Source organism: Alligator mississippiensis, chromosome 6 (assembly GCF_030867095.1).
Source record: "Alligator mississippiensis isolate rAllMis1 chromosome 6, rAllMis1, whole genome shotgun sequence".
Taxonomy (NCBI): Eukaryota; Metazoa; Chordata; order Crocodylia; family Alligatoridae; genus Alligator; species Alligator mississippiensis.
Window position 1 is genome coordinate 78,273,651 of NC_081829.1, and position 23,588 is coordinate 78,297,238.

General features: G+C 42.0%; 1 protein-coding gene across 13 annotated transcripts in view; it reads right to left on the bottom strand.

Moving 5' to 3' along the window:
* MGMT (O-6-methylguanine-DNA methyltransferase) overlaps window positions 1-23,588 on the bottom strand; it is a 361,778-nt gene that overhangs the window by 294,043 nt on the left and 44,147 nt on the right. For 8 of the 13 annotated variants that reach the window (XR_002088963.2, XM_019482894.2, XM_019482897.2 and 5 more), the window contains one exon: window positions 2,208-2,347. The exons of 1 other annotated variant lie outside the window; for it this stretch is intronic. Coding sequence is in view for 11 of the 12 variants with exons in the window: in XM_019482894.2 (XP_019338439.1) it covers window positions 2,208-2,347 (140 nt within the window). In the remaining variant the exon portion in view is untranslated. Of the gene's footprint in view, window positions 1-2,207; window positions 2,348-2,619; window positions 2,671-23,588 lie in introns of all 13 variants that reach the window. 4 more of the 13 variants (XM_019482891.2, XM_019482890.2, XM_019482893.2 and 1 more) reach the window with 1 other exon arrangement.

Genomic DNA, 23,588 nt, shown 5'->3' on the forward strand with positions numbered 1-23,588 from the left:
AATTTTGTCTTCTTGTTTCTTCTTTTAATCTGTTCTTTTTGGTCTTTGTCCTTAAATTTTACTAAGAGTCATCACAGAATAGGTTGTAATCTCAGGTGATTAATTGCACAGCATTTTACAAGCTGTAAAACAGATCAAGATTCCCACAAACAAACTGTACCACTCCACAAGAATTCTTATTAGATTTTCTAAAACTCCAGGATGTTTGACAGACTGCAAATCTTAAGTATTTATAAATTTCAAAGGTTTACTTATTTTTGTTGTAAAAAAATGCTAAAACCTATATCGATTGTAACATGCAACTCTACATGAAAAAATCTCAATGACTGTGGAGTAAAATACCAATATTTACTACCACACTTGTGTTCATTATGGCTGTCTCTGACAGGGGTCCATTAAAATCAATTTTTATGTTTCTTATGTATTTTTTTCCATCTAATGTTCTTGCCATTGTGTTTATTAGCCAGTTAAGAGAAACACTGGGCACTGTTTTGTTTTTATTTTATTCTGTCAAAAATAATGAGACCAGAGACTTTAACAACTATTCACTATCAATGAGTGCAAAAGATTAAATGTTACATTTCAGCAGAAACATTATAGAGAGCTTTAACATTTTTAAATCTTTACCATCTGAAATAGAAAGAGGAATCCCTCTTGTTTGCAGGTAATAGTCTCTTAGACAATTTAGAATTTACTGCTATTTTAAAAAAATGCTAATTTTAAAAATTGTCCCATATCCCAAATGGTACTCTATTTTCAGCTTCCACTTCAAGCTAAACCCAGTCTTAAAAAAAAGAAAAAACAGAAATGGTTATTTTCCCATGTCACAGAAGTTTGCTCAAACTGGGATAAAATACTTACACTGATCAACATGTTTTGGGCTGTGAGTTTTTTGTGCATTAGCGTTAATCCATTATAAATGCATTTAAAACCAGAATACAATTGATGATGCTAATACTTCACTAATATTAGTATTACACAAATATGAAAGCAAATAAGTAAAGCAGGATGTGGGGGGTGGGGAAAAGACAAACTGGAAGAATATTTTATTTCCTTCTTTGCGGGTTTTTTTTTAAATTTCAATGAAAGTAGGAGCTGTCTCAATCACACCAGGAAGACAGCTCACAAACTAATGGATGAAAGCAACCTCCAATGTTAACCGACCACAAAGCAAGAGGAAGGGCCTATGGCGTAAGTCAAGTAAAGACTATCAGTGCTCCAGTAAACAAAAATACAAAAAGGGGAGAATTTACATAACAAGGAAATGGGAAGGGATTCAGTAGCTCTGCTAAATCCAGACCTTCCCTTACATAAGGATTAAGGATATCAAGGTGACAATTACTGTCCATATTTGTTCAAGAAATTATAAATAACCTCTCACTATTATACACAGGGTACCCAGTATTTAGGTTTTCCCAGAAAGTGACTTAGACACGAAACTGCTCCAGATTCCTCAATTATTGCAAATATTTAAAGACATAAGGTATTTAAGTTATAGAAGGCCAGATTTAAAACTGCTTGTGCAACTTGAATTCTGTCCCTTTGCACACATAGATGATAGTACAATACAATGTAAGACTCACTTCTGTAGTCACACTTGAATGCATGGTTGAGACTCTGATAAAACTATCTGATAGGAATTAATATTAGCTGTAGACATTTCGCTTGTCTATAGACCAGCAACTTGAGGGGGAACCAACACATTGACACAGATTAAATAACTATTTGTGAATCAGCAATTATTTATACTTCTAATATGGGAGTATGATCTAATAAACAAAACAGCAGTTATGTATGTTGTAGCCAAAACCACACAGACCTGGTACATTCTCTTTGTGAGGGGAGTTTTATTAGGCCTGAGGAAGAGATTTGGCCTGTCTTTCTGGATGCACACTGCCCAAAAACAGAAATTAAAATGGGTGCTAAAAATATGGGCATTTGACACAATAAATATTGTGTAAGTATTAAATAAATATTTAAAGTAAAATTGCTTTAAATTGTATTAAAGATGGAACAGATGATCAAAAAATAATCATGAATGGGACAAGAAAAAAAAACCCCATCGTGAACTTCTTTAAAACAGAAAGCACTGTAGTTCCAGATAATACAGCTGGTATAAATAAGTAGGCAGATACGTTTTAGAATGGTCATAATATTTTGCTTTCTGCCCCGCATGTTTATACTGAAGATGATAGGGCACAACTTACCCATTTGGAGGCACCGCATCTTTCTGAAGACTTAATTCATGTATACCTGTTTCACACCCAGATATTTCAATTCTTCCCATGGGGCTGTCCAGGACCACAAGCATCATTTTACATTGAGCTTTTCCATCTTTTAAAGCCATCTGTTCACAAGAGAATAATAATTTATAAAAATTTTTAAGTATGCACATTTTCCCCCTAGGAACCAACATCTCAAAAATCTGTAGTGTTAAGCATAAGTTTATTCTGAAGTCTTTTAAAGAGGAAATACTAGAAAGCAGAGTAAGAATACACAACTTACTCTAATTATATGCTGTACTCCTATACTGGATTAAATGTGATCAATGTAGTCTTGCAGGAAGTCAACATAGCATCTAAATCAAACTCTTAAACTGTTAACTAATTAAACACTGACCTGCTCAAAATCACAAATAATAGCAGTTCAATGGTAGATGTTAGTAAATACCTAAAGAAAAAGAAAACTTGTTTTGACACCAATTTAAAAAGGATTACTATGACAATAAAGCATATTTACTGCTTTACAAAGGTAATATTAGGTGAATAACAGCACATAGGGAATGGTTGTCCTGCAAAAACAAAACAAAAACAACAACAAAACAATGCTTAGTCAAGGACACAATTTATTCCTACCATTATAGTCAACTTTCAACAAGGGCCAATAATGAATGCTTGTAAACAGATGCCAAATGTTTCTGAATATTCTACAAGGAACAACAATAGTACCACACATTCCTTAATATTTGGTTTGAAAAAATGTTTGCAGTCAGCAGGTAGAGTTTATTTGGCTTTCCCTAGCATATTCCCTAGCACAACATATTCTCTAGCATAGCACTCTGCAGCCCAGTGCGTCAGGCACTGTACAAATAGAGTTGGATGATTCCTTTCTTAAAGAGCTTACAAACCATAGCATAAGAATGACAAGGAATGGGTAAAAACAGGAGAAGAAACAAACAACACCAGACAACTTGATAAGTTCCTATGCTGCCAAAGGAAGAAAGGAAAATATTTATATTATATGCTTTGATGTCATATGCATCTGCTATTTGCAGCACATTTACCTGCATATACGGGCAGATTTCGTCCTACCCCATGCGAGGATATAAAAGTGTGCTGTCATAATCTGCCATGATCTCGAAACAACACCCTTGAATGCTGCAGACAAAGTCTTGACAAGCTCTCCTTCTCAGTCAGTGTCCCAAAACTCTGATATAGAGTCTTGTCTCCTTTGAGCTTCCCAACCTATCAGAGCCATCTGTCACAATGGTCCTGGTGTGAGGGGAAAAAAGGGCATTGCTTTGCACACGTTGGACAAATTCATCCACTATTTAAGGAAGCCAGAACAAGGGCCCTTCACCCTTACAGGAAGATATCCTGGAGAATACACAGTTTGCAGCCATCAGATCCTAAAAACCCTTGGAGTCATCTATTGGTTGGTCAAAGTCAGAATAACAGGTGGAGTTGCAGATACTCTGAAGAGTTGAATTATTAAAAATGACCTTGGATAAACTGGAGAAATGATCCCCCCCAAAAATCAATAGTACGCATATTGATAGTATGCATGATTGAAAGGTGTGGACAAAGAGATAAGCAGAGTGCAAAGATTATTAGAGGCCTAGAAAACATGAGTTATGAGGAAAGATTGAATGAACTAGCATTATTTAGTCTGGAGAAGAAAAGACTGAGGTGGGATTTAATAACAGCCTTCAAATACCTGAAACGTGGCTATAAAGAGGACAATGGTAATAAGACTATTATGTCATCTTTGTATCAAGGGACTGCTGCCGACAAGCTCTCTTTGGCGGCCCTGACAGAACAAGGAATACTGTTCTTAAAACTGCTGCAAGGGAAATTTAGGTTGAACACTAGGAAGAACTGAGAGACAGGCTACCCAGAGAGGTGGTGGAATCTCTGTCTTCGGATGTTTTTAACAACAGTTTAGACAAAAAAAAATTTGGAATGGTTTAAACTATATTAAGGAATGTGTGGTAGTATCATTGGTCCTTGTAGAACATTTGGAAAAAAATTAGCATCTGTTTACAAGTATAAATAATTTTCCATTGTAGAAAGTTGACTATAATGGTAGGAATAAACTGAGTTATGGCTGGACCTCCTGACCTCTTGATGTCTCTTCTGTCACAACCCAAAGTTGTGATTTTTGTTTTGTGTGCGCTTCGGCACTGCTAAATTATTTTTCCCGCTAAATTGCAGCTTCTTTGCACGGTGGAGTTTTCTGCTGCAGAAGAGAACCCTGGTGCAACGGAGAATTTCCCGCCAGTTTGTAGCTTTCTTTGCATGGTGCATTTCTTTTTGCATCTAAGAAATGCTCGGTGCAAAGAGTTCCCGCCATTTGTATTCAAATTCGAGCCACATTATTGGTTCACATTAAATTATGCATACGTGGCGGCTAGCGATTGGCTTGCTACCCGTAAAAAGAGCTTGGGTGGTTTCTGCCCAAGTTGGAGAGAAGTTGGAGAACTCCGAGGAGACCCCTGCAAGGGAGGACTCCAGGAACACCAGGAGGAGGAGACTTCACGCTGTGTGAAGATCTCCAAGCGCTGCGGATCCTTACGGACCCAACGCATTTCTTAAAAGGCAACAGGGGCCTGACCAGCCTCTGGCCTCTCCCCGTCGCCGATAGATTCCTAGACGTATCCCTTCCTGCACGCAAAAGAGACGGACCCACGGAGCTTCAACAACTCCGTGGGAGAGAGCGAACTTGTCGTAGTCCTCGAACGAGGATTTAAGCGGAGCTGTGCCTGGAAAACTGTCCAGCCTACACCACGACCACCTTTGGTGTAAGTAAACAATATTTAAATCAACCACTTAGCGTCCGTGACTAATTCTAGCTCGCCCTGGTCTTCTCCAACCCCGTGTGCCCGGGCTGCTGGCCACAGCCCGCGTGCGCAAAACGGGCCCGGATCGCTCCCGGCCCGCACATCTTCCAGCCATACTTTTCTATGATTTGTCTGAGGAGAAGGGCAACAAGGAATACCTTATTTTCTTAGACACACACACACACACACACACACACACACACACACACACAAAAAATCACAAATAAAACATGCGCCTTGCTTTTGGAAGTCAGAATGTAGGAAGAAAAAAAAAAAAAAAAGATTTGTCTGAATTATAGCCGACTGTGCAACAAACTAAGTCCGCCTGGAAGCAGTGTCCAGGAAGTGTGGCATGAGGAATTCCTTGGGCTGTCTCTTGAGTCACAAAGTGGTAGTCGACCCAGAGCGTGACAGTCAACAGAAACCGAGTCAAGGTGGTGCATGGTGACCAGTGGCGTCCCCCAGGGTTCAGTACTCGGACCAGTACTCTTTAATATATTCATAAATTATTTGGATTCAGGTGTCAGAAGTGGCCTGGCTAAATTCGTAGATGACACCAAATTACAGGGAAGTGGGGTCAGACTAGAGGATATGCTGGCAATTCAGACCAACCTGGACAGGCTTGCAAGGTAGGTAGATCAAAACCTGATGGCCTTCAACATAGAGAAATGCAAAGTGCTCCACCTTTGGAGAAAGAACCCACATCATACTTATACGCTTGGCATTCCTTCACTCACTAGCACCACAACCAAAAGAGATTTGGGGGTCATGATTGATCACAAGATAAACATGAGCCACCAACGCGATGCTGCATGATTAGAGGTCAAGACGGCAGGCCTTATGAGGAGAGGCTGAGAGCCATGGGACTCTTCAGTCTGGAGAAGAGAAGGCTCAGGAGTGACTTGGTGGCAGTCTGTACATATAGTCATCAGGAACTGGGAGAACGTCTGTTTACCAGGGCACCCCAAAGGAAGACCAAGTCTAACAGTCACAACTGCTAGAAGACAGTTTTAGACTAGACATAAGGAAAAACTTATTTACCGTCTGAGTCTCAGGAGCCTGGAATAGACTCTCCCCAAAAGTAGTGCAAGCACCTACTCTGGACATGTTCAAGAAATGTTTGGATGCTTACTTGCTGGGGTCATCTGACCCCAGCTGACTTCCTGCCCTTTGGGCAGGGGTCTAGACACAATAATCGCACAAGGTCCCTTCGAGCCCTAATGTCTATGAAATTTATGAGAAATCTATGAGAAATGTATGCCACTCTTTATCCCCTCAGCCCAGGATATAGGGAGTGGCTGGGCTACCATGCACCTACATACACTGGTGAGGCAGAAAGCTTCCAAGACAGCTCATGAGATTTCTGCAGGCCCACAATGAAAATGTACATATGAACAAATTACTTGATAGAGATATTACCTCCTGTTGTTAATTTCAGGTACTGTCATTTTCAAGTTTTGATCCAATTATAAGTGTTAGACATTTTTTCCTATTAATTAAAGCTGTACCAAGGAGACTGTACCATGATTTTGACAAAACTGATGAAAGCCTTGGCCCTCTACCAGTTGTGCTGGTAAAGGTCTGATTGAGTCTGATATGTGATCCACACAAGTGTGCTTCCTGCCATGCTGCACATATATGGCAGAAGGCATGATTATGGGATCACACATCACATCCCATCACACCTTAATGCCAGGCTCTCCCTCCACTAGCAAGTAGCAAGCTCCATCATTTGACCTGGACTCAGTTGTAGGGATGTACCCAGGAGCCCGGGGCAACTGCGGGCTCCCGCCAACATGGGCTCTTTGGTGCATCGCTGTGGCTGACAACTCAGGTCAGCTGCAGGATCCCAGCTCTGGAGGTGCATGGTGTGTCCACACAGCTGGGAGCCTGGTTCAACTGATGAGGCTCCCAGCCACATGTTCAATTAATGGCACAGTAGGAACCTGCCACAAAGTTATTATATATTTTTGGAGTAGCTTTGCAGCTTATTCCTTGTTTTATCATGCCATTAATTGATTGAATGTATGGCTGGGTGACAACTTAAGACATGATTAACTAGTTAATTGTGTCTTAAGTGTAAGATGTGATAGTGAAAGGGAATAGTGAAAAGGAAAATGATCAAGGAGGAACTATCTTCTAGAGCAAAGATTCAGAATGCAAACCAGCCGGCCAGCCAAGGGAGAGAGTTGTTCTTTCTTTTCCATCTACTTGAAGGATAAAGATAAATTGTTTATCACTGCCCTATTGTGAACAACACAATTAATAAGGCAACAAAATTTAAGCAAATGAACTCAGAATGATGTCAGGCAAATATCTTAAAAAGTCAATTTTACTAACTTGTGGAATAGACTTCCAAGGAAAAATGATGAAAATCTCATTGCTTTATTAGTTTAAACTTTGACATGAAAAGGCAATTATTTTATAGCACCTAACCTGTACTAAGTAACACAGAAAAAGTCCTGTAAAGGCAGAAAGATTAGATTTACAAATAAGTGCTTACATTTCTGATTTCAATTATAACACGTTTCTTAGTATAATGCAATTAACCTATAACTATTTTTTTCCTAATCTTGTTAGTCTGTTGCCAAATTTGTAAAGACTACCCACATAGCAGGTTGTCTCTCTCAGCTTGGAGAAACCTCACCCCTGTCCAAAAACACCACACTCAAATCTAATGAATAAGAAGATATCAGTCTACCAACATTTTCAGTTATGTAGCTAGATAGCACCTACCAATTAAAACTGTAGAAAGAAAATGAATCTGGGAAATAAATCCTTCACACTTTGGCTTTTACCATATTAGTAGCAACTAGTTTGCAACCAAGCTATAGTTTGCATAACTGGATTTCATAGTGATTACACAAAAGCCAACATTTTGAACACTTAAATGATTAAATAGATGTGTGGCATACCCTTAAGGGTTTTACTCTTGGCTTCATGCTTTCTGACACTAAGGAAGCCAATGCAGTATGTCCAGCATATGATGGCAACTTTATTCATGTTCTGATCCCCTGCCTGGCAGAAAGACAGATTCTGATCAAGCATAGTTTCCCTGCAAGATCACACAAGCTGAATCTAGCATGATTTTACCTGAAGCTATATTTTACTTGGATTTTCACAGCCATTTGGAGATCAATTGAAAATTTAAATTTCCTTTATTGTCCCTTTTAAACAAGAACAGGTATTTAAATGATAATGCTGTGAATTAACTTGTACTGATGCTCCCTTGTAACAACAGCAAGAGCAATGCTAGGACTTTGCTCTGCTACAGCATGAGTAGCATCTCCATTGTTTAAAAAGTTGACAAATTATTTGATTTCTTTCTTTTTTCCTCTCCCACTTTTGTAACACTTTCTCTTCAATGAAAACACAAAATTGAGATTCAATTGAGAATCCTGAGAAAACAGGATTCAAGCTCTCCCTTCTCTTCCTGTTACTCCCAGTTAAAATATTTCACTTCTGTGCAGCAGCTGGTATGTCAATGGCTCTTCTCCTCCTCATTTGTTTTAATAAGAGACTTTGAAAAAGGCTTTTATGTAACTAAATGTACAAAGTTAAAAATAGTAAAATATATATTATAAAACAAATAAGCAAGGCTGCATGTTTTGAATGTAAAGTTCATTGACATCTTAATTTTAAGTAATACCTATCTGACAAGAGAGATTCCATCTTTGGGCAAATGAAAATTACCAAAGATGATGCAAAAGGCTGTATCAGAATGAATGCTTTTGTCATAAAAAGACACATTAACATGAAAAAAATTGCTTTAAATAGTTGAAGGGTGGTAAGTTGAAGGGTGGTAAGTTGTGTTTGGCATACTAAACATTATTAAAAGTAACATAACAGGAATTATGCAGTACCTACCTCCTTTCCCCAATATGGGATGTTCTACATTGGACTCAATTAATGGGCTCATTTCATTCAATATATATCTGTCAAACGTTTTCAAGGTTTGTAAAGGTACAAAAAACAGAAAGGACTAGAGTCAATGCAAATAATACAGCAGAACTGTTCAAGCAGTGATCTGTTTGCAGTGGAACAAATCATAGAGCCAAGAGCCATTTTTCCCTCTTCAGTGTACTATTCGCTCAGACCCACTCATTCAATCACCCCACCATGAAGCAACAGAAAATATTTTTGTCTTCTCCTTCATACAACAAATGACTTCTTTTTCTAGTGCCCTCCCACTCCAACCATGTAGGCTGACATGGTGAGACAGAGGGCTTTAGCTGTTAAGTGTTATACTTTAAGACCTGATTAACTGGTCAATCATGCCTTAAGTAGTGACCATGCTACACATTCATTCAATTAATGACGAGAGAACCAGAAATAAGCAACAAAGTTATTACACAAAATATGTGTACTAACTTTGTGGCAGATTGCCATCATGCCTTTAAATGAACATATGGAGTACAATCCAGTGTGCTCCAGAGTCTGGGAGCACTGATCAATTGACTAGGGGTCTCAGCTGGGGGAGCACAGTGAGCTCCCCAGGCTGGGAGCTCCAATCAACTGATGTTGCTCCCAGCCACAGGGGTACCATTCACGCCCCCAGCTGTAAGTCCCAGTAGCAACTGGAGCTTCCAGCTGCGGAGGCATACCATGTGCTCCCAGAGCTAGGAGCTGATGAGTCTCCCAACCACAGGAGTGAAGATTTACGGTGCAGGGTGTGCCTGGGAGGGCTACCCCTGCACTGTTAATATGACATCATGGGATCTGATGCTCAATCCCACAACTGCATGCCCTTGGCATACACGTGTGTCGTGGCAGAAGGTACAATTGTTGGGACTTTACACTGAATCCCATTGTGCCTTCTTTTTAATGTCTGTCATTTGGAAAAAAAGCAAAGATAACTGAAGAAATCTTGAATATCATTATTTTAAAATGATACACCCAATGGCATCTTGTGAATTACAAAGGGTAAAAACAAGAGTTAACTCTGTTTGTATAAATACTGAATTAGACCTACATTTTTCAAAACATCAGAAATATGTATATAAGATTCAACCTAATATAAAAAAGTAAGTTACAAGACAAATCTTGCATCAAAATGTTTGTCATCCTAGCAACAAAATGAAAACTTGACATATATAGCAAACTAGAAAGACAGACATGAACCCTTTTTGGGGGGGGGGCAGGGAGGCAAGAGGGAGTGAAAGCTATAAGACTTCAGAATGACACTAGCCAATACCAGGATAAAAATAATATGTGAAAAGTACATGTTCTGGTCATTTTGGGTTTGTTTGGCACCTTGTTTTTATGACACTCCTGAAATGACACTTATTACCGACCATGATATTCAGGTACCACACATTTATTCCTAAATACTGTCAACTGTATACTACCCACAACATAAAACAGGTTAATTTTTCAGCTACCAGCTAGACATACTGTACCGCAGAGTGACAGTTTGTCATGAAGCAGTAAGGATGGTGGCAGTATGGTGTGGAGCACAAAATGTCAATTTTTAAACAGTTATGTCTTGGCAAGCATCAGTTTAAAATCTGTCATGCCAACACAGAATCTCACTCTCTATAGTCTATTAAAGTTAGGTTAATTCAGCCATCATTTAGTAAATTTGCAATGTGTTGAAGTGAGCAATTCTATGCTCCAATTCCATAACACATCAGTTTCAACAGAACTGCATCTTAACAATTAAGTTTAAGGCATATTTTAGCTGTTTTCTGTAAGACTGGAAATACATAATATGAATACTCAAAAAGGAAAACATACTTTCCATATTACCCATTGCTGGAATCAAGTCAGAACTTTCAAGCTAAGCCTGACTGGGGCAGCTAAGTATGTGGATGACAAAGCATAACTAATAAAGCAAGTTATATGCTAAACAGAATAAGCAGCCAGGAGTGGCCAACTGGCAGCACATGTACCAGAAGTGGCACAGGAAACCTTTGTGTGTGGTACTTGGCAGATCAGGGAGCAGATTAGGCAGGGAGTGCAAGGGAAGAAGAAGAAAGCAAAACAGCAGATTGGGCAGGAAGCTCAGGACAAGAAGCAGAAAGCAGACCCACAAATTGGGCAGAGCAAGGGTATTGAAAAGGCTTTCAAGGAGGTTGTGAGTCTAATTTGTGGCACTTCTGCAAAATGGTTGGTTCCAGTGTGCTGAGCAATTAAACAGATAGCCTACTTCACTCTCATAGAATAGAATCCTAAAAAATTAGGGACCTTAGGAAGTCATCTAGTCCAATGCCCTGCTCAAAGCAGGACCATCCCAACTAGATCATCCCAGCCAAAGCTTTGTCTAGTTGAGGTTTAAAAACCTCCAAGGATGGAGTTTGCACCACCTCTTTGGGTAACCTGTTCCAGTGTTTTACTACCCTCCTAGTGAGAAAATTCTTCCTGATATCTAACCTAAACTTCCCTTGCTGCAACTTGAGACCATTGCTCCTTGTTCTGTCATCTGTCACCACTGAGAACAGTTCAGCTCCATCCTCTTCAGAACCACCCTTCAGGTAGTCAAAGGCTGCTATCAAAGCCCCCCTCTCAGCCTAGTCTTCTGCAGACCAAGTAGCTCTAGTTCCATCAGCCTCTCCTCAGAAGTCATGTGCCCCAGACCCATCACCATTTTTGCTGCCGTCTGCTGGACTCTATCCAATTTGTCCACATCCTTTCTGTAGTGGGGGGCCCAAAACTGAACACAGTGCTCTAGATGTGGCCTACTGGCAACACACTTACTGATGCAGCCCAGTATGCTGTTAGCTTTCTTGGCAACAAGAGCACACTGCTGGCTCATATTTAACTGATTGTTCACTGTAACCCCCAGGTCCTTTTCTGCAGAGGTGGTGCCCAGTCAGTCAGTCCCCAGCCTGTACCACTGCATTGGATTGTTCCATCCCAAGTGCAGGACTTTGAACTTGTCCTTATTGAACCTCATGAGATTCCTTTTGGCCCAATCCTCCAATTTGTTTAAGTCACTCTGGATCCTAGTCCTGTTCTCCACTGTATCTACAACTCCCCCCAGCTTGGTGCCATCTATGAAGTTGCTGAGGGTGCACTCTATGTCTATGCCATCTTCCAGGCTGTTGATGAAGACATTAAACAAAAACTGGACCCAGGACAAACCCCTAGGGCACTCCACGTGATACTGGCTGCCAACTATACATCAAGCCATTGATTACTACGCTCTGAGCCTGATACTTCAGTCAGTTTTCTATCCATTCATCCAGCCCATATTTTCTTAGCTTGCTTGAGAGAATGCTGTGGGAGACCATATCAAAAGCCTTGCTAAAATCAAGGTATACCACATCCACCGGTCTCACTGCATCCACAGAGCCAGTCTTACTGTCACAGAAAGCAATCAGGTTGATTCAGGCATGACTTGCCCTTGCTGAATCCATGCTGACTGTTCCTAATTACCTTCTTCTCCAAGTGTTTTGAAATGGTTTCCTTGAGGATCTGCTCCATGATTTTTCCAGGGACTGAGGTGAGGCTGACTGGTCTGTAGTTCTCTGGATCCTCCTTTTCCCCTTTCTTAAATATGGGCACTGTTTTTGCCCTTTTCTAATGATCTGGAACCTCTCCTGATCGCCATGAGTTCTCAAAGATGATGGCCAGTGGCCCTGCAATCACATCAGCCAACTCCCAACTCATGTCCATCCCATCTGGCCACATGGATTTGTACATGTTCAGCTTTTCTAAATAGTTGACAAACTGTTCTTTCACCACTGACAGCGCCTCACCTCCTCTCCAAACTCTGCTTCCTGGTGCAGTAGTCTGGGAGCTGACTTTGCCTGTGAAGACTGAGGTGAAAAGGGCATTGAGCACTTCAGCCTTTTCCACATCCTCTGTCACAAGGTTGCCTCCCCTATTCAGCAAGGGATCCATAGTTTCCTGACCCTCCTCTTGCTAGTGACATACTTGTAGAAACCCTTCTTGTTATTCTTCAAATCCTTTGCTAGCTGCAACTCCAATTGTGCTTTGGCCTTCACAACTTCATCCCTGCGTGCCCAGGCAATGCTCTTATACTCCTCCGTAGTTGTTTGTCCAAGTTTCCGCTTCTTATAAGCTTCCTATTTGTGATTTAGTTTACTGAAGAGTTCCCTGCTAAGCCAAGCTGGTCCTCTGCCATACTTGCTAGTCTTCCTACACATCGGGATGGTTTGTTCCTCCACTCTGAGTAAAGCTTCTTAAAGTATAGGCAGCTTCCTGGACTTCTCTCCCCCACAGACTGGCTTCCCAGGGGATCCTGCCCATCAGTTCCCTGAGCAAGTCTCAGCTACTTCTAAACTAAAGCACAAGTACAGCATTATAGGAGACTGCTAATAAATGTTTAGTTTTTAAGCATAAAAAAGAAGCTAGACCAACTGTACATGTTTATAACTATATCTATCAACCTAAAATTCTTCCTACAATTTTCCACGACTTATTGGGTTGTTACACTTAAATTCCTGTCCTAAAACACTATCTATTGTCATGTAGTGGTAAGGGATAAATTGCTGGATAGGTTAGTTTCCTAGTGTATGTGCTCCGAGATCTTTAGAAGAGAAATAAGCACAGAGCCATAGCCCTCACTACTACTAAGTCAGTGGCTTTCTACACAGAGATGCTTACAGCATTTTAGTTAGAAGACAAAAAGAAAAATACCTTTTTAGAATGTTATTTGCAGGTCTTTTCTCCTCTCAGTGTCAAATCAGACACTGTTGCAGCATGAGATGCACACTCCCATCTACCAGGAAGTGTATAAAACAGGCAAAGTGTAACTCAACTATCACCTAGAACAGTGTTCCTCAACCAGCATGCTACAGAACCCTGGAGTACCTTGAGATCCTTTCAAGGGTGCACCAGGGTGCCATATGACATTTGCACTGTTCACACATGATTCACAAAATAAAGCCAGAGATTTCAAATAGGAAACCATAGTGTAAAAAACATTCTGACTTGTTGGGGTCTTTAAGTTCACTCCAGCAGAAAAACTGCTCTACTTCTTTTCTGTAGGCAAGAAGCGAGGGAAAACTAAGAGCAGGCATTTTCTGAGAGGTGCCTCAATTCTAACAAGAGACACCTTGAGCCTAATGAGAGGTGTCTTAATCTAAAAAGGTTGAGAACTGCTGATCTAGAAAGAAATAATACAGCAGAGCACTGTCAAAAATCAGCTAAGAATCATTACCTATTGAATCTTCCTGCTGTGTAAAAGTAGCAATTAGGCACCATTTTTAACTTTGAAAACCTCTCACTGACAAAGATTAATGATTTTTTTTTCTAGAAAAGCTTTTCTAGAAATGCTAAAGAAATTTTAAAAAGCTTCACGTGATTAAATTACATCTTGGCATCTTCTCTAGGAATTCAAGCATTTTATCCGCCAAATTAGTTGTGGTGATACTGTCAATTTGTACTGTACCACACTGTGTTTGTGAAATTCCTAGTCACCAGGGACGAGATTTCTTGAGAAATATTAAATGAGTACTTATTGCAGAGGGAAAATTTTATATTAATCTTACCTAATTTTTGGCATAGATTGCTTTTTGGGGGGGGGGCGGGGGAGTATTTAATAATGTCAAGAACATGTGCTGAGGTAAACTGTTCTCTTCAAATAAGAAAAATGGCCAAAGGCGATCAAGAAAACGAAAGAGTTTAATTTAATATAGAATTCAGGAACTTTCAGGAACTAACCTGAAAAGTCAGGGAATTTAAACTGGCATAGCAAGCTTTGTTTTACAGAATTTTTTTCTATGAAATTGTTTTCTTTTAAAATATAAATAATTTCTGATTAAAGTGTGAGATGCATAAATATTCAAGAGAAACAAACAGGAATGTACACATTAGGGAAACTGTAATCTAATTGCTGGACCATAACAACTAGATCGTTAAGCCACAGAACATCTCCTGATGTTTTTATGAAGTACTGCTGTTTATTTGACCTTTTCCCAACCTCACTCTCTGCAAGAAGGTAACAGGTATGAGATTCTCCATAGGCTCAGTATCTCAATTTAAAAAAAAACAACCTTATTCCTGGTAAAAAGAGAAATATTAATTGTGATGAACTGCATATAGAACTCAATATTTTTATTCTATATACTTAAGATATCATTAAGATTTTTCTTATATGAATAGATCTGTCTTCTGCTGCAATATAGAGGGCTGTGAAAAATGTGAGGGCTGAATGCAAAAATGTCAAGGTAAGCTGGTAAACTTTTATAGAAAAAAAAATATTTTACCATTATAGCCCTTTTCCCTCCTACCCACTTGCCCCTCCAAAAAAAACCCAAAACAAAACAAAAACCAAATACACTACAAATTGTTCTCCAGTCCACAAGGCCAAATGAACATATAGGGTGCATCCACACATGCAGGCATGTGTGCTTGCAGCAGCTCAAATAGCAGTGGAACAAATGTGCGCTGAAGATTAGCGCCTCAGTACATGCACTTTCATGTGGGACAAATTGTACCACTTGGGGCAAACTGACCCTACCCAGTTCCTCCCAGATCTTCAGCCAGGGAGAGCTAGAGGCTGGGACAAAAAGCTGCCCTGGTGAGGGGCAGTATAAAAAGCCCTCAGGAGCTTCTGAGGCCTGGCCAGTTACCTGGGGACACTAGCCCCTTGTGCCAGATGGACTGCTGAAGCAACTGTAACCTAGAGCAGTCCCTGTACCATCTATTCACTACTGCCTGGCTGTGACCTGCCGCCACCTGTGACAGTATCCACCCGATGGCTGTGTGCCTGCCAGACCCAGACAGGAACTGCATGGCCACCTGGGCTGTGGTATGGGCACTGCAGCAGAGCCTCCTGTACCTCTGGGCCAGCTGTCAGTGGGCTGTAGCTGCACAAGTTGGCTTTCATGAAGCACTGCTGTCATGTCTTCTGGTGCCCCCACTTTGTTGTCTGGACAGCTATCGCCTGGAAGATGTACTCATTGAGGTGGCCCACTTTGACCTGTTGAAGCATGTCCTCCTGGCCCCAAATGGCCAGGTCAGCCACCTGCTGGTATGCACCTTCAATCAAGACCAACCTGAATCCTGCCATCACCTGGGGCTACTGGCACTGCAGACAGGAGTCACATGACATTGAACCAGGCCATGTCCTGCCTCCATGTGCAGCGTGTGCCACCGGGTCCCAGTGGCATATCAGCACATGGAGGCAGGAGCCGGCCCAACCCAATGGCACATGGCTCCTGGCTGCAGTGCCAGGAGCCCCAGGTGATGGCAGGAGCTGGCCAAGTCCTGTGTGAAGGTGCATGCCAGTGGGCCGGGCTGACTCCGCGCACCACATGGAGCCCCCAGGTCTTAGGCGGTGCTACACGTTGCCAGGGGTTTCTGCCTGCAGTGGGCCATGAAAGCCCCAAGGGCCCACTGCTGGCTGCTGCTGCCAGGGACAGCAGGGGCTGTGTACGTGGGGCAGGAGAGAGACCCACCTCTCTGCCAGAGACCACCTCCCCACTCCCACATCCCTGCTTATCAGGGACAGAGCCTGGGTTGTAGGCAGCTCCGAGACACTTCTGCCAGCCATGACCCACTTCTATTCTCTCCAGCATGCTGAGGCAACATGCTGCAGCAACAGGGGCACACGACAGGCATAGAGACACTCTGGCCTGATGCTAAAGCATCTCTTTGCATGACTCAGCCTCCTGTTGCTTTCAGGCACACTCCAGGAGTGCGCCCTACACTGCTTTTTTCCAGTGTGTATTTTTTTTCATACTGGGATTTCCCAGTATGAAACCTAGACTCCAGCACGGGGAACATTTTTTCATTCCTAGCATGCCTCCTGTGGCATTTCAAACTGCTTTGAGATGCCACAACAGGCAGATGCTCGTTCGTCTGGATATGGCCATACAAACCATTAGTTTTGTCAGTGCCATGAAAGAAATTCTACATTGAACAAACTATGCCCACATATGAGCATGTCTGTTCATGCCTACCTGGACAGCTTTCAGCTGCTTTAAAATCCTGGTAATACATGTGTAATGTAACGTACTTTTTCAGACTATGCTAAGGCTGTTTTGAAAATTTTTGAAGTTCTTACCACTAGTAATAAACAGTAAAACAATTTCATATAATTATACAAAATTATATTAAAGCTATTGCTTTAAGATTGCCTAAATTCTGAGTACTACTGAACATATTTGGGTACTGAAATGTAGTCCTTTTTCTGCATTACAGATAACATTTGCCTAACATTGTATTTTTCCACGGTACCCTTGTTAAAGCTGTAAAGAGTAAAAATAAAAAGCCCCTTAAAGTGCAAACCTAATAAATCTAAATAAATTGTTTTCTGTCTTCATTCTAGGCTTAAGTTTATGTAAATGAATCATTTGAGGAATTTTGATTAGGTAACGTATGAACTCCACCTTCACTCTCACTTTCCACTATAATACTGACAAATCTACTGTGTCAAAAACTCTCATAATTTTAAATTTTATTAGCTAGAAGAAACGGTTCTTTAGAAAAGAAATCTTATACAGGCGAACTCTAGAGCCCTGATACTCAAACAAAAATGTGAGTACGGTATGTGTATATTCATATCTCATTAGTCTATTAAACGCTACATATAAAATTGGAACACCATTATTAGCCAACAGAATTAAGTCCTCTTTGTCATTAATAACGAACGAGTATCAAAAGGTTTTCATTGTGGAAGATTTATTGGTGAGAATATTAGGATGATTTATGACTTAATGTTCTATACAGAGGAGCCTCATTTTCCAGGCATGCTCCTGTGACTTTGAAAAAGCATGTGCCTCACTGGCACCATGCTCCTTTGAAGGGCCAAGGTTCTCTAAATTACAAACCAACTCATAGGTATACTATTATTAAAAATGTAGATGTGGTGCTGAAATTACTAATGCAAGGCTCAGATGCTATGGCTTCACTACAACAGTGAGTTTTTTCACCTCCTAATTTATAAGTCTTGAACCAGAAAGCATTTGTTAGAAGACTTATACTAAAATCTCTGCCTTTGATTCATACCACAGTAATTTAGTACAACAATCTTCTGCAATCAAGACATCCAGTATTAAAATATACTTTCTGGATGAATAAATATTACCCAAATTTAAATTTGCATGTATAATTTTCATAAATTATTTAAAATGATGGTATAATTCTTTTTTTTTTTTTTTTTTAGAAATATGAAATTCATTTCAGCTTACTGGTTTGAGGTTTAGGGCCTCCCTTTCCTCTCTGCTGTGAACCAGGGCAGGGGCAAGGTGGGGAGGAGAAGAAAAAAGGTTGAGATCAAACAGGCTTCAAAGTCTGCAGTCCAGTGCTTTTCCAAATATCTTCCAAAGAAATGAATTTTCAGCAAAGCACTACATAGAATTCCATGATCTTTTAGAAGTTATTAGGGTGCCAAATAACTAAATTGGTCCCCCACAAAAAAGGAAAATGAATGCTAGAAACACTATGTGGCTCACCTCTGAGATTCTCTAGCCTTCTCAAGGAGGGGACCCTGACTTTATATAAAAAAGCATAATCTCAAAACCTCTTAAAAGAATGAGCTTTCATAAGAAACAGTTCTATTCTAATAGTTCTCAAGGTAATAGTGTACTGATCTACCCTTTCTTCTTTCTTACTGCCACTGGCAGAAACAGATTTTTTCAGAAAAAGACTACTGTCTCCTTTCCCTTCTCACTTATGACTTGCTGGTCCTTTGACACACCATTAAGTTTGGTGAAGGGTTCCTACTGAAACACCTTAGAAGCGGAGGATGACTTCTATTAAAATTACTATTTTCTGTAGCACCAAAATCTATTGCCATTTGTTCATTATCATCAACTTAAGTTTTAAATTCATATCCCAACCTAACCAAAAAGCTCAGGACAGCTTACAATAAAAAAACCCAGGAGTCCTGGAAGCAACAGTAGATTCCCTAGACAACTACCCAAAACTGGAGAACACCAACTCCCTTGTTCCCACCCTTACTGCTTCCCTTCCTAAACTCCCATACAAGCAAACTTTTGAATCAATCCCAATCATGCTTCCTAGCTGCCATTTACAACTAAATATAAAATCCATCTTCCTACTTCCCCCACCATCTGCTCACCCACAGGGGAGATCTCTACAGCCTTTACTATGTTCCTTACAATCCTGCATTCCCCCCCTACAGAGGGGTTGTAGCTGTCCCCAAAGCACATGACTCAGACAGGAAAAATACAGCCCACAGACCAGATCTGGCCTGTCAGGCAATTCCATCAATTCCATCTGGCCTGCAGGGTCCCTCCATAAGCCCTCTGTAAGCGTTGGCTTTGGGGTGCCCCTCTATAAGCTGGCAGATCCATGCAAGAGATGTGGCTCTGGTTGCTAAGCAATCACACCCCCCACCAGCCTGGCCAACCAACCCCTAGCCCCAAACCAGGGGGCACTAGAGGCAAGGAGTCTGTGCCTGGAAGAGGCTCTTTGCCTGGCCGCCCCGTGGCTGCTTCCAGCCTCCCTGCCTGCAAGCCTGGAGATGCAGGTGAGGGCCCCACCAGACCAGGGCCAGGAACTCCCGCTGGAGGAAAGGGGGCAGGAGCGTGGGGTTCACTATGGGGCTGGACTGGCCTTGCATGCTGCTGACATGTGCAGCCACAGACCTGGGCAGGAGCTGCATGCTATGGGGCCAGGTGGGGCTGGCCCCTCACACTGCCACAATGTGTGGCCAGAGACTCGGGCAGGAGCGTGGGGAGCTGCACGCTAAGCAGTCAGGCCAGGCTGGCCCCACTTGCTACCACCACATACAACTTCAGGAACTCGTACACTCCAAGGACTCTGAGGACCTCCCCCCCCCCACATATATACACCCTCACACACACCACCCCCGCATACCCAATACACACTCCCACCCTCCACCATAAACCCACAGCCCCCACACACACTCCCACACCCCCACCCTACCCACACCCACTCTCTCAAAGCCCCCACATACATTTCTACTCCCCCACCTCCCACATACCCCCACACACCCTCCCACAACCGACAACCCTACCACATACTCTGCTCCCACACCCCACCCACGCACACATACCCCAGCCACACCCCCTCCATACCACTCCCCCACTCCGCAACTACAACCCCCACACGTACACCCCTTTACCCCCTGCATGCACAGTATACAAGAGTAAGACTGTATTTTGAGCTATTATGCAATTGCCTCTAGATGCACTATGCAAACACACAAATCAAGACAAAAATATTTTAAAATAAAATTAAAATAAGTTATAGTAGATGGTTTTTTTTTTTAGTATATGATTTTTTTTTTCCGGTTTCACAATGGCAAGCCCCTCCTCACCCCAAGGAATAATTTTGGGTTCAAGGGGAGGGACTGCTGGTCCCAAGATGGTGACCAGAGGGGTGGGGCACCCATCAAGGAGCAGGGCTACCTTTGCGGCCCCCGACAGCTCACCAAAGCTCGATAAACAGCCTTCCAGCTGAAATAATTGCCCGCCCCTGACATAACTCTTCTCCCCCCTTTCCTTCACCCTCCCCATCCCTCCACTACAACCTTATATTCAAAACAACCTTAGTAGAAAGAGTTATCCTTTGGCAGCACCCACCCAGGAAGGCCTGCCCACTTTGTAAGGCCTGCAGGATGCCCAAATCTTCCTCCTTCTCCTATTCAGGCAGCCAAGACGGTGCCTGGATTGGGCGAACTGACTGGGTCCTTCTCCCCTGATTCAGGCAGTCAGTGTATGTGAACAGAGTTCCTGTGGGCTCCAGGGTTACCAAAAATGAGTAAAGATACCTTTTACATTGTAAGCTCTAAGGCAGGAACTGTCACTTTCTATAGCTGTACAAAATGGAACCCTACCCAGATTAGGATTTCCTAGGCACCATTTTAATAAAATTATTAATATTAATACCCTCACCTCTGATTCACATCCCCTTAGTTGTTGTTTTCTGCTTTTGCGCATGTGGCAAGGCACTGTTTGTGCCTGCCATTTAAAGGGACTGAAGCTAGCAGCTGGCAGGTGCCCGATTAGGGCAGCCATTTTGGATCCAGGGCTGCCCATATAAACAGGGCATTTTGCTGCTGGCAGGCTAGGCAACAACATCGCCTGCCTGCTGGTATCATCTGGAGGTAAGGGAGGAGCTATAGGGGATGGTCAGGAGGCTCCTGGTCCTGGGCATGACCTAAAACTGGACCCTGCTCACAGTGGGTGGCCTGGTGGGGCTCTCAGTGGCACAGGAGCCCCCAGGAAATTTCAGGCCAGTTACCACCCTGGTGAAAGGCGGGTCGGGGCACTTTAACCCCCACAACTGAGTGGGTTACTCCCTTTGTAGGGTCTAGAAGATGGACCCCAGAGAGAGAGAGAGAGAGAGAGAGAGAGAGAGAGAGAGAGAGAGAGAGAGAGAGAGAGAGTTGGGACATAGACTCATAACCTGTCTTGACATCCCCCTGACTGCTCTAAGCTGGGGCCAGGACCAGAAGGGTCAGAGGGCCAGGGGCCCACAGCAAGGAACGCCCAAGAGCTGAGGGCCTGGAGTTCCGACTGGCCTGGAGGTGGGCCAGGGCTAGTAGCCAAAGGTCCCGGGGGGGACCACACCTGTAAGGGGGAGCAGCTCAGGGAGATATGCAGCCAGGAATGAAGGTAGAATAGGCTGCCTTAATAGAGGGATCTAAGTGGGGTTCAACTAGTACGATTCTGGGGTCCAGTGTGGGGCCGGTGATATTAATAACAGCTGGATGCCATCTGCAAGGCTTGGACTGCGGTGTAGGGGAGGAACGGAGACACAGATAGCGCCCCCTGGCATCGGGGCAAGAAATGGGCAGCCTCCTGCTTAATTAACATCAATTAATTAATTAACAAGGCATAGCAGGTGAGAAGGCAGGCAGTTAGCCCAGAAATAGGTGGGCGGGCCACCAGGAAATGAGCCCTGAGAAGGCCCCCTGTTACAGCGCACAAAAATAAACACTGGGGATTTCAGTAAAAACAATTTAAGCATATGATTATTCATTTTCATTGAACATGCATCTATCCCATGACTGTGTGTTAAAAGCAAGGCCAAAGAACATTAAAATCCACAAGTAAAATTAGGTTTGTATCTCAGTGTAAGCTACTACAATTCCTGACCTGATATGAATAATATGTATGCATATTTGTGTCTCTCTGTACCCCACTGTATCACATTCCTGGGATTTAATTTTCTGGTCTTGACTGAGTGGCCAAAACTTTCACCTGAGCTCCATTCCTTCATGTCAGTACACAAAAATATAACAAGAGTAGGAGTTGCTGCATGAGACCTCTATTCCTCCATTGTAATCCTACTATGAATTGGAGTTGGGGGATATACTCATTTTTCTAACCTTCTGTCTTAAATGAAAATCCATTAAACTAGACCCATGATAGGTCCCTATATAGGCATTTGTTGCATATGCCCCCTCAATACCTCATACCTTATTAATACTGCCAGACTCTAAAATATAACAAGGTATTTTTAATCGTTCTGGTAAATGAGAAAAGCAAAACAAAAACATCTCTCCAAAAAACAACAATCACTTTTATTTCCGTTTTCCTACCCATTCTAGTCAGACTCCAATGCAAGAAACTTAGACCTAAAGAAGGCTAGAGGCTTTCCCCTACCACTTTTTATTCTGAGTAACTTGCTCTCTAATTACCAAGTCATATCAGCTTTCACCACGAACGCTCAACTGAAATAAATGATTTCTCTAATACATGATCAAAACTTTGGTCCTTGTGACTCTACCTCTAAGGATTATTTTGCAGGTATTAACAGTAGAAGATGTCAGTGCCATTACTGAATTACCTAGTCATTATAATCTCTATTAGCCATCCCACTGCCCAGATCTTTGGCTTGAATTAACATACCAGCTTGTTTATCAGCCAGAAGGTAAGTGGCTTAACACCTATAATAAAGCAATTTGAAACTTCTGACAAAACTTCTCCCCACCAACCTTTCAAAAATAAGAGCCCTCACAACTTAAATAAATTGCATTGGTGTCTCTTCATCTAGCACTTAATATCTAGGTTTGTTTGAAGAGTACTTAAAAAACAGAGCAAAACAAAACAAAAATAAATGAACCAAAACTGGGGTGTCGTAACTATGTTCATGAAGGGAGATAGATAAGCCTCAATGCATCAACCTCTACCCAGATTGACGAGAACAGGCAAGGATATTTTTTCAGATTCATGAATCTCTGAAGCAAGGCATTTGAGGAACTGCACCTGCTGCTGCTCTTTATCCACAGCCCAAGTACGCTGCTGTCCCTGAAATTGTTATGGTACAAGACACTAGGAAGGTTGGTCTTAATTCTTCTTCTTTCAAATCATGTTACTTATTTAAAAAACTTTTCATTTTTTTTACTCCTGTTTAAATGGTGACCCCACTATTAGTAACACAGGTAAGTAGAAAGTTGCTAGACGATACAGGCATGGGGGAGAAAGGGGCAGACAAATGGTGGAGGGGACAGGTAGCAGGAGGTAAAAGGTGTGTGGGAGGGGCAAGGGACAGCAGTCAGGCTATTTGACTCTCCTACCATATCCCTTCCCTACTGACTCCCCACTACCCTCCACTTTCCTTGCTGCAGCAGTAGGGGAGCCCAACTTAAGACAACCCTCTAATATTTAGATTATAAATT